The 12494-nt window shown below is 35.2% G+C and overlaps 2 protein-coding genes across 2 annotated transcripts; one reads left to right on the forward strand and one right to left on the reverse strand.

Annotated features, from left to right (window-relative positions):
- Window positions 1-1101: 1101 nt before the first annotated feature.
- LOC122586986 (receptor-like protein EIX2) lies at window positions 1102-2123 on the forward strand. Its single transcript, XM_043759040.1, has one exon. It carries the CDS (start codon window positions 1102-1104, stop codon window positions 1978-1980), a length of 879 nt encoding a protein of 292 aa, XP_043614975.1. The 3' UTR covers window positions 1981-2123.
- A 3991-nt stretch (window positions 2124-6114) lies between these two features.
- Window positions 6115-9406, reverse strand: LOC122586994. The gene is made up of 2 exons (XM_043759051.1): window positions 8819-9406; window positions 6115-6510 (listed from the first exon to the last, which is right to left on the reverse strand). The coding sequence occupies exons 1-2, from the start codon at window positions 9404-9406 to the stop codon at window positions 6115-6117; spliced, it is 984 nt and encodes a 327-aa protein (XP_043614986.1).
- Window positions 9407-12494: the final 3088 nt, after the last annotated feature.

The raw sequence follows: 12494 nt of genomic DNA on the forward strand, positions 1-12494 counted from the left end.
TTATATTATAAAAAAATCACTTTATTTTTAGAAGTGTTGAAAAATATGTAATATTTTTATTTAGTACATTTTAAAAAAAAAATCACTTACACTACCCTCTTAATATTAATGATAAATTACACCATCAATCTTTATCTTTTAAAATATCTTCATTAACCTTTTACACAAATTACTTTTACCTCAATTATCTACATCGCTCGACGTCTCATCTACTACCAACAGTCGACCCCACCACAATATCATCGCCGTCACGATTACCGCCGCATTGCGCGGGTAACGTGCTAGTTTAGAATTTAAAAGAAATTAAATTTACAGTTTTCGTAGAACTGGTATGAGTATATTTTATTCTTTTGTTTTTATTTAATCATTTCGTTATATAATATGATATGGAAATCTAGAACTTTCTGCATATATCTTATTCATTTTCATAAATATGTTTTTCTAATAAGAACTAATATTTTATTCACATGATACGATAATGGATACTAAATATATATATATATAACTGAACTTAAAAATATTTCAGCCAAAGAAATAGTTAAAAATGACATAAGTGATATCATTAAAAGTATAAAGATATTTTTTTATGCTTTCGATATAGTAACTTCTATATAGTAATATTTGTTTTTCTTGTTTTAGTTTTTGGTTTGTTGATAGTAGTTGTATAATGAAAGTTATTGGACTAGATTTTGTCTTTGTATATAAATTTCTAGGGGACGGATAATAGCCCCAAGCTAATCCAACCTAAGTTGTCTTATCACTTTTAACTAGATAGTGGTTTCCAAAATCCATTCAGGTCTTGATGTTGTAGTTGTTGCTCTGAAGAATAACAATTTCACTGGAAGCGTTCCAACAAACTTATGCGAGTTATATTATATACAAGTGCTGGATTTATCACATAATAACTTAAATGGAATTCTTCCTGAGTGCTTAGGAAGCTTGATTAATTTGCGAGTGATTGACCTTACAAGTAACAATATAACGGGTGATATTCCAAATTCATTGGGTTCTCTATCACTACTTGAATCATTACACTTAGGTAACAACAAATTAGAGGTTAATCTCCCGGTGTCTTTACAAAACTTGAAAAGATTAGTAACAATGGATTTGGGGAACAATTTGTTGACTGGTAATATCCCTTTTTGGATTGGAAAAAAGCTATCAAAGCTTAAAATCTTGAATCTCCAATCAAACCTGTTCATGGGTATGATTCCACCGGAACTATGTCAAATCAAAACTCTTCAATATTTAAATCTGGCAAATAATAAGATAACCGGAAACATCCCTCATTGCTTTAGTAATTTAATTGGTATGATCAAGAGTGACATGGAGTTGACCTACAAAATTTATATATATGAAGAAAGTATTGAAGCTTGCATAAAGGGTATTCAGCAAAAGTACACGAGCACACTTCCATATCTTATATCCTTAGACCTCTCAAGCAACAAAATTAATGGTGAAATTCCTGATGTGTTGATGGACCTGGTAGCATTGACGAATTTGAATCTTTCAAGAAACGAACTAAGTGGACACATTCCCACAATGATCGGAAATCTAAAGTCAATGGAATCTTTAGATTTGTCGATGAACAAGTTGTCTAGTCGGATTCCTCCAAGTTTAGCTAGTGTGAACACTCTAGGCTATTTGAACCTATCATTCAATAAATTATCCGGTCCATTACCAGTTGGAAATCATTTTCAGACTTTTGATAATCCCACTATATATGAAGGGAACAACGGACTATGTGGATTCCCACTATTAAGTTGCAAAGGAAACAATTTATCATACACTCATGTTGGTGATGATGAAGGTGAGAATGGTTCACAAGCTTTCTCGTGGTTTTATGCTGGTATGGTTCCAGGATTCGTTGTAGGTTCCATAGGACTTATTTCTAGCTTGCACTATAATAGGAATTGGAGGGTAACTTACTTTGAAATGATAGAGAATGTTTACGTTTTTGTAATGGTTTCGATCAAGTGACTTTTGCTCAACTAAGGAGGTAGTTTTTCTAAATATATGTTTTGATGTTGTGGTTTGACTATTAAATGTATGGTGTTATATATTTAAGCATGTGGTCGTTTAGTGTGATATTTATGGATTCAAAGAAATTTATAGGAACAAAACTTTGATAGGGCCATTTTGGTCACAAGGACAATATGAAGTTGCTTCAAGACTAAGAAAGGGGAAATATTTTACTATTGTTAAGAGGATATGGGTTTTGTATTACCTCATACTAGGAAGAGTTTGTCAAAATATTGTTTGTATTCTTGTTATGTGTCTTCGGGTAACGTATAAAAGATTGATTGGCTAAATATATAAGGCATATAAAGAACATTCCCTTATATATTGCGCATGCAAATTATAGCTGAGTCAGCAGGAGAAATAAAAAATACTAAGCAAACTTTTTTATCCGACCCTTAGAAATGCAACAAGATCCATATCAATATACTTATTAGTTAGAGATATACACGTTTGGAATTTATTAATTTATATGCTAATGTAGTTATCAACCTCAAGATCTCTCGAATCTTCTATGTATGACATCTCTCAAACCTTATCTTCCGATTTAGTTATGCGAAAGCCAGCTATAATTCTTTTATCCTTTTAATCTTAGTAGACTTGTCGGAGAAAAGAAAAAATGCGGCTGAGCCAATTGCTAAGTGTGCGGATGTTGATAACAATAAACAGTAATAATGATATAATGAAATAAAAGGATGATTAATCAAATCAATTTATTTCCAAAAGTTTCCATCAAGTACCACTCTTAACACCAGAGTAAAAATATTTTAAGGCTGAAGCAAAGAAAAGGTCGGGATGTTTTATACCGAGTATCCCTGCATATCAGTATCCAAGAGCACACTCCCGATGCCCAATAATAATATCACAAATCAAAATTAATACACCAAATGTGCACCTCTGCGTGTATCCAACCCGGAAGGTATGTATGACACTATATCACACATCCGTACAATAATCATATCATGTCATAATATAGCCTAGGATGCATCTATACGCCTCCACAAATAATCATAAAGGCTCTCCCACGAGCATAATCACATATTACATATCATATAACAAAGGTGGAGACGTCGTGGACTAATCACACCGCCACGGATAGTGTCATGCCATTGGTCGCCACAATGACATGCCTGTGGTACCTCCATAGGTAGTTAACTCGGTATTCCTAACTCCTGTCTATAACTAAAGGGTTTCACAATTTCACAAGTTTCAGAAAAATCCATCCTTACTCCAAAATATTTTCACAATGCATAAACTTAAATGAAAATAGATCAAGGCAGCATATTTCAACAAAGTTCTTCTCAAATCAAGGTTCCGAAATTTATCGATTTCAAATATAACATTTTAGCTCATATAAAAGTGAATCAAGTAAGGGAGTCATGAAGAAATCATGAAGAACCGCTAAGGATATATCAAAAGAAGCTTACGAGAGTAACGCCGAAAGAGTTCAAGAGATTGAAATCCTAGTTTCAATATTTATTTGAGTAAAACAAGAATCCGTACCGGGACAAATGATTACGACTAGTAATGCTCAAACTCCACGACGGTACGACGGTCCTCAATAAGATCTGCATCTAATTATGTAATTAAATTTAGCGTCCACAATTTAGCATCCACATTTAAGTGTACTACTCATTAAGTGTACTACTCATTACTTCTTAATATTCCATATCCCATCTTCTATTATAAATCAACAATGATTACAAATACCCAATTATTTTACGAGCAATGCTAGAGTGACAAATAAACTTTTACTAACAAAGTTTACAAACATAGGTGGCATTCATAACCACCAATGGAGTTATTTTTCTTTTCTCTTTATTTACTCTCTCTCCTTTTTTCATTGGTCCACATATGTTTGTAAACCTTGTTAGTAAAGATTTGTTTGTCAATTAAGCATTTCTACTGAGCCAAATCAAAGACGGTCCTTATTAGATTTATAAAAACCATTTATACTAAAACCTTGAACTAATTAATAGAAGCTTTTCGTGTACAAAATTATTAGTAAGATTCTTATATATATATACGACCAACATCTATTAATCAAACCATGAAGCCATATCTTACATCTGTATATATATAAAACTAGTCTTGAAGTAACTCATAATATATAAATTACATACTGATCATAATAAATTTAAAGATAATTAAGTCTCAGGTTACTACTTTTATAAAATTTGGTTCTGTATCCATACGTAATCATATATATTTAGAAATCATCCTATCTCATATACAATATTTAATTATAGATGTTCTTAACCTGCTTTTTTTACAAAAGTCAATATCCAAAATATACAATTTTCATTCTGTCTGCTTTTGCACTCAATTTGTACCCGAACTGTAAATCGTTTTTATATCCTTTAACAGCCCTCGACTTGGCCCGGTTCATTAAAAGTATTACTATAAATCAGTTTTAAACACCGTTAACATTCATTACATGATCATAATACTTGACATAGAATAGTAACGATCTTTATTTGGACTAGTTCGGAATATACCTCTGAGAGTAGAAGATTTCAACAGGAGTTTAACACTCTCGCTAGAACACCCCTGACCTCTTTTCTTTTCTTCTTGAAATTGATCCGTCCCTTCCCTACTACGACTCTTGCTAGATCAGATTTTATTTTTATGGAGGAATTGTTGTTTTTTTTTTTAGATGAACGAACGGATGGAAGGAAGCGGGTGATTATAATTAATACCAAGTTAGGCCCGAAAAATCTGTGATTTAGACCACAATTCTGAATTTGCAAGTCATGCTAGTATTCTGAAAATAACTACATTATATTACTCATATAATAATAATTAATTACGTACTACGTTATATTTAGGAAAACTCGAAGTTGCTTGACTGCAACTTAGAGTATGGTTTATAGTTTATACAAACACCACATGTCACCTTTTAGTTATGTGTTACTCGTTCATTATCTGCGCCTTCTTAGTTTTCTATATGTTGTACCAAACATATGTCGAGATGCACACATTCACTATCTTCTTCATAAAGAACATATATCTCCATCAAAATATCACTGTCCTTTTACTTAGTTATAGTCAAAGAATCAACAACAGCATTTTCTTTTTCTCTTTGTTGTTAACGACAACTAAAAAGATAAGGTATTTTGTTTACTTTTTCTTTTAATAACTATTTAATGGTGGAAATGTAAAAATCATGACAACTAGAAAATACCCGTCCGTGCTTCGCCGCGGAATTCATTATTTTTGTTTAATAATATAAGTATAGTATTGTTTTCTATATAAACCTTAAGTTTTGCACCTTTTTAAATTTTCTTTTTGCGATACAACGTCTGTTTTAAGTGTACCGTATTATATTGTTCGTCATAATGATTCTAAGGTACGTTTTGAAGCTACAAAGTATCCGCTTATGACTTTTTCTCAAACCAACTACTCCGTATTATTTTTCCTTAAACTTATTTTTATTGCATTTGGAAATCATGTAATAGAAGGGTTTTTTTTTTTAATTACAACTCAGTTAAAAGCCGAATGGAGCCACGTATGTAAAGATAAGTTGAAATGTTATATATAAAACTGTGGGTCTTTTATTTTGAGCAGCATAAGAAACGGTGGGCTTAGGGGGAAGGGAGTCATGCCTCCCAATTTTTCATCCCTCCTAAATTCTACCAATCAAATACCTTCAACTCAATTTTCATTTTCATCCTTCTCAACCATCCCTCCCAACTATTTTTAATGGCATTCATGATTTTCCCATCCCTTCCAAAAATTTTTTTTCTTTTTCATTTAATTTAATCAAATACTTTCTTTTTTAATAAAAACATAAATATTTCATTCAAATTAAACTAAACATTACATAAACATAAATTAAAAAGTACATAAATTTAAATACTAAATTTCTAAAATGAAGACAACTAAATCAAACTCGCAACTGATGGTGGCTGCATCGCTGGATCGTCAAGGAATGATAAGTCTAATGCTGATACATGCGCCGTGAGATCGTATCGGAGCCGATGATGCACGTTCTCGTCCATTATCTCCCGGTTTGCTTCCGGGTTATAAACTCTTGGCACCGGTGGATCCATAATATGAACCGGTGATATCGCCCGCCCGCGTTATCTTTGATGATCATGTTGTGAAGTATAGTACAAACGCTAAATGTACAAACATAAATTTCTTTTCATCTTGTTCCACTGGATGAGGATAAGCTTTAACAAACGCAGCCCACCTAGGATAGATTCCATCAGTAAGGTAGTAACCGCGCTTGTAGTCATGTCCATTTACGCTAAATGAACTGTCTGGCGCGGATCCATTACGCTCGTTTTGAAACAACGGCGACTGCTGCAAAACATTGACATCGTTGTTCGATCCAACGGGACCGAAAAATGAATGCCAAATCCACAAGTCATAAGAAGCAACACACTCAATCATAATAGTAGGTACCTTGTGATCACCCCTCGTGTATTGTCCCTTTAAGTGTTTAGGGCACATCCTCCATTCGATGTGTGTACATGTAACAACCGCCTTAGAAATAATTTAAATAAATCCATGATATGTTCTAGTTTCGAATATGTGCTCACATGAAGGTCTATTCAATCTTAAATCTTGAATTATAAGACGAGTCTATGGTCTATTGTGATAAGAATATTAGGTTTTAAGACGTAAGTGATTGTATTCAAGAAATTTTAGTCCGAAAATGTTTTATTTAGACCCTACATTTATTAGAATCATTAATTAAGGGAAAACTATAAAAGGGTTAGAAAACCCTATTTTTCCACTTCTTCACCATTTTCTCCCCATCTCACCTCTCTCTCTCTCTAAAAACACACACATACATTCACCATCTTCACCCACAAAAATTCATCATTTGATTTTGAGTTGTTAAACCAAGATTTGTTGCATTTTTAGCTTCCTTGTGATAATCAAAACATATTTCTAGCATCGATTTTCAGGTAACCACAACAAATTTTGAGATTTTCATCAAAATAAAAGTTTACTTTTCAAGTGTATGTTCTTGATGATTTGGTCCATTTTTGGTGTAAAAATCGTGTTAAAAGTTAGTGGGGTTTGTGTCTAAAAGTGTTTAGTAACCTTTTCGTGATCAAATTTGGGTCGTAAACATGTCTTAATCTTCAAAACCCTCGTTTTTGTTTGAACAGTCCCAAATTCGTCCTAAAAACACTTAAAACGAATTTAGTATCCTAGAAACGAATTTAAGTCTTCCAAAAACGAAGTTAAGCTTCAAAACGAACTTAGCAAACGAACTTAAGCTCCAAACAAACTTAAGTCCTCAAACGAATTTAAGGTCTATCTTCGTTCAGATACACCTTACGAATTTAAGGTCTATCTTCGTTCAGATACACCTTACGAATTTAAGGTCTATCTTCGTTCAGATACACCTTACGAATTTAAAGTCTATCTTCGTTCAGATACACCTTACGAATTTAAGGTCTATCTTCGTTCAGATACACCTTACGAATTTAAAGTCTATTTTCGTTAGTTGTAGAAATCAGATTTTATACTTAGTTGTAATTCAAGTCTATCATGTACAAGGAAACCCTAATTAAGGTATAATCAAGACATATTCGATCTTGTTTATCAAAGTGCGAGTTCAAAGACGTTCATTACGAGTCTAGTGTATGAAAAACACTGTTGAGTCAAACGTTTAAAGATCTTTAGTGAACCAAATCATCAGTACATCAAGGACACTTAGTGAATAAATAATCACGAGAACTAATACATGTATCCATCTATGCTCAATGGTTTGTGATTAGGTTGACATCAAGACATACTTGGATTCGAGTAGATATATTTTACTATATCTGTGCTTATACTCTGTGCTCGCAGAACTACGTTATAGCAGATCACTGTGAGTCTTCGTAGCCCCTTTTTCTTTACTTATTTCGGGGTGAAAGGAATACTACTCATGCTTTTATACATGCCGTAACTACTTTTACTGCTCTTCGGCTATTTGACTACTTGATACTATTAGCCGGTCCTATTGAGGATTGTGTGTGCTCTATTGATACTACTAGCCGGTCCTATTGAGGATTGTGTGTGCTCTATTGATACTATTAGCCGGTCCTATTGAGGATTGTGTGTGCTCTATTGATACTATTGGCCGGTCCTATTGAGGATTGTGTGTGCTCTATTGATACTATTAGCCAGTCCTATTGAGGATTGTGTGTGCTCTATTGATACTATTAGCCGGTCCTATTGAGGATTGTGTGTGCTCTATTGATACTATTGGCCGGTCCTATTGAGGATTGTGTGTGCTCTATTGATACTATTAGCCGGTCCTATTAAGGATTGTGTGTGCTCTATTGGTACTATTAGCCGGTCCTATCGAGGATTGTGTGTGCTCGCTTACTTATGTGCAAGTTGGTCACTAGCCACTACATACTACTTTACACTTGAGATCTATTGACGGCATAAAATGCTTTTATACTACTTGTTTATACTCAAACCTACGAACTCACCAACCTTTGTGATGACTCTTTTAAGTATTCCTTTCAGGTAATCAGGCTAATCGTGGCTAGGAGTGGTAGCATGGGACTATTAGCAGACTTCAGGATTTAGGGTTGGAGTTTGCATGCTTGTACTTTGTGGTTGGTAGCAATATGCCCAATCGTATCCCCTGCGTGGGACTTTTCATACTTGATTTGATCATCTTTGTTGAACTTGTGTGTAATAACTACTACTATGCTTGTTTGGTTATGAAATTGACTATTTATGTTTATTCTAAGCACTCATTTAGTATTCCTATGTAACATCCATGTGCGTGTGTGCTTTATCTTACATCCCGAGTTTTCCGCCGCTGTTGGGGTGTTACAGTACAATCAAGACTACCAAGCATTCCTGGAATGTGGTGTCTTTCTTCATGAGCTTGTGTGATGAGAGCCAAGTCATGAGATGTAGGCCTATGTAAGAACTCCTTTTGATACAAATCGACCACCGCATCACAAAAATACTCCATGCTCTCGCGTGAAGTTCTAGCAGCCATACATAAATACTTGTCATACGCGTCTGAAGGTTCACCCGTAGACAGTTGTTTGATCGCCGATGTGCACTTTTGAAGAGCGGTGCAACTTTTTTTACCCCGTGCGTCGTACCCCTCTTGAAAGTAACTAAATTTGGCTTCAATATCACTAACAATCTTCAAAAACAACCTCTTGCTCATGCGAAAACGATGACGAAAAAATGGTTCGTCAAACTTTGAGTCTTCAACGAAGTAGTCACGCATTAGTATGGCGTGAGCTTCTTCCCGGTCTCGATCGATATACCTACGAGTGTCGGTAGAGGTGCCGGTATCTTCAAGCTCGGCGTATACTTGGTTAAAGAACTCACAAGTACTCCCCGTAGACGATTCGTCTAACTCCGGAGGAACATAAAATGAAGAAGATGAGGAAGAGGAATCCATTTTTTTAGTAATGTGGTGTTTGTTTTGGTGAAAATGTGAAGATATGTTTTTTGTTTAGTGATTTTTTGGTTAAAAATGATGTGTTTTATAGATAAAGAGGTAGGGGAATTTATTTTTTATTTTTTAATTAGGCATCAACGGTCACAAAAAGCTGGACCCCACCACCCACTCCGCTCCTCTCCAACGTTCATATGTCCATGCCACGCCGGGCTTTAATGCCGTTTGATGTCATGCCGCCCTCATGCCGGAGGGACGGCGGCGGTGTGCAGCCAGCGGCATGGGCATGCCACCCTCCATGCCGTGACCACTCCCTTCCCCCTTATATTTATTATTCTTCTTCTTGGGAAAGAAAACATTATTTCTGATGCATCATTTTCTCTTTTATATATCACCTTCTCTTCTTCAAAATAATTTCAATGCTTCCCTCAAGTATTTGCTATGTATTTATATTTTCGCTAAAGATACAAAAAAGTTACGGTTGTTGCATAAAGATGAATGTGGTAGTGAAGGAACAACTTTTGCTACTGGCTAATGATTATGGCGGTTCTCTGTTCCCATCTTCCCGACAGTCGGTTATACCGGCGGCCATTTGCAACTCCTATCTGTAAATCACATATTGGTGGTATAATTTTACTTGGATTCTGCCAGCATATTCATATATTCCTTTCATTTCTTTTCATATCCATCGATGTTGTTAATGTTGATGGCAGTATTTATCTTCTTATTTTACCGTTTTAATTTTGATTGAAGTTGGTGGAATATGACAGTATTATAGTTGTAAAGAGAAGCTATTGCGATGATGAAATCGATTATTAGTGGACGCCGGTTGCGCTGAGCGGATTTTTTTGTTGTGCCTTGTTGCTCTTCTTCTTTACTTTTCTGTTAAAGGGCAAATGTTAAAAGAAACAGATATGTTCGAGGTATGTGTTGTTGGCGGCGGTTTGGTCCCCCCGGGGTATAGATCCGGATAACGTTGGTTTTCAGCGGTGGTGTTCCACCGCCGTCTTGGTGGTGGTAGAGATAAAGTGTTGTTGGTGATGGTGTTTGGCCACGGGGTTAGGGGGCAGAGGAGGAAGAAAAGAGAGAGAAGGGAAAAAAAAAGAAGGGGGGGGGGGGTGTTGTGCTGAAGCATGGAAAAGAGAAAGAGAAAAAATAAGTTAGTGTCAAAAATCTAAAGAAGAGTTAATTTGTAATGTGGCAGACCATGATTGGAGAGCTTAGATACTGTAGCTCTCCTCACATAACCGCCCATTTTGAATTGTTATATATATATAATGGGTTGGTTGGTAAAAACACCAGATAAACTTCGATGTGGTGTTGGTCGAATTTTACTACTTAATAATAAAGCATTTTTGCAGCAAATTGAGGAAATGGAAAGCATCATTCGAGATCGAATAACTAAAGTAGAGTATAGGGTTGTCAACATGTGACATGGAAGAGATTTTGTTAAGAGATAGGTGAACGTGTGAACAATTGATGTAGAAAATAGAAGTAAGACTGTAAGGCTTATACAACCTTTGATATGAGGTGAGATAGGAGACTACATTGTGAATGATTGTTATATTGCGATATATGGTTTAACCCTCTATTTATAGAGAAAGTTTATACTTTAATTTGGAAACTAAATCTCTTTGCTTGCTGCCAAAGTCGATATCTTTTTATTATGGGAAACGATGATTTCTTCTGATCCCTCAATCTTTTCTTCTTTCTAACACTCCCCTTGAAGTTGAATAGTGGGATCACCAATATTCACCTTGGATTGGTTTTCAGTTTGACTTGAGCTACCGCGTTCAGACATGGAAGCCTTTGATTGATTATTGATCTACCGCCTTCTTCAGACATGGTAGTTTTTGCTTTGAGCTACCGCCTTCTTCGGACATGGTAGTTTTTAATTTGAGCTACCGCCTTCTTCAGACATGGTAGTTTTTTTATTTGAGCTACCGCTTTCTTCGGACATGGTAGTTTTTGATTTGACTTACCGCCTTCTTCGGATATGGTAGTTTTTGATTTGAGCTACCGCTTTCTGTTGGACATGGTAGTTTTTTATTTGAGCTACCGCCTTCTTCAGACATTGTAGTTTTTGATTTGACCTACCGCCTTCTTCAGACATGGTAGTTCTTGATTTGAACAACTGACTTCTTCAGACATGGTAGACATGATTTGAGATACTCTCTTCAACAAACATGGTATACTTGATTTGAGATACCGTTTTCAACATTGTAGTCTCACAATTTTGTTTGTGAGATACTGCCTTTGGACATGATACCTTTTGGTTTGAGCTACCGCCTTCACTTCTTTATATACCTATATCTCCCCCTAAAGAAAATACAGGTAGATTTCTTACTTTTCTAACACTTCCCTTCAAGTTGGAGTGTTTGTTTTTATTGCGGATTCAAATCAGAACCCGACTTTTTTTTTTCTTGCGGGAGAATGAGGACGTGTTGCTGCTGCTCGATCAATTATCGAACCAACAAATAAACTGACTGGACCTTCAATTTAACGGCTGCTCTTACATAAACAAAATAGTAAAATAACCTTTTGTCTTTTGTGGTTACAACTCCCTACAAACAAAGCACCTTAATATTAATTGTTAAATTGATTTTGTCTTGCCTTTCAAAAAAAAAAATTGATTCTGTCTTTATGGCTGCTCCTTTCTTCGAACTTCACCAAGAAAAGAAACAAAGTTTCTTTTTGTTTGTCTTTTGCAGCTCCACACCACACGCAGTCACGCACAATACTCTCAAAATTTATTCCACCTGCTTGATCTAATATTAATTGTAGACTTCGAATTGTTGTTGTGTCGACTGTAATTAATGTCGGCTGCTTAATTGAATATTGTGGCCGCACGAAAACAAAAGAAACAAAACCTTCTCCGAATTAATCCACTTGCACCGGCCAACAATTTGATTTGCGGCTCCGTTTGATTTTTTTTAATAATATTTATTTATTAGGGTTTTGTGGCTCCTATACCATGTGAACAATTGATGTAGAAAATACAAGTAAGACTGTAAGGCTTATACAGCCTTTGATACGAGGGGGAGATATGAGACTACATTGTGAATGTTATATTGCGATACATGGGTTAACC

This window comes from Erigeron canadensis, chromosome 1, assembly GCF_010389155.1.
Source record: "Erigeron canadensis isolate Cc75 chromosome 1, C_canadensis_v1, whole genome shotgun sequence".
NCBI lineage: Eukaryota > Viridiplantae > Streptophyta > Magnoliopsida > Asterales > Asteraceae > Erigeron > Erigeron canadensis.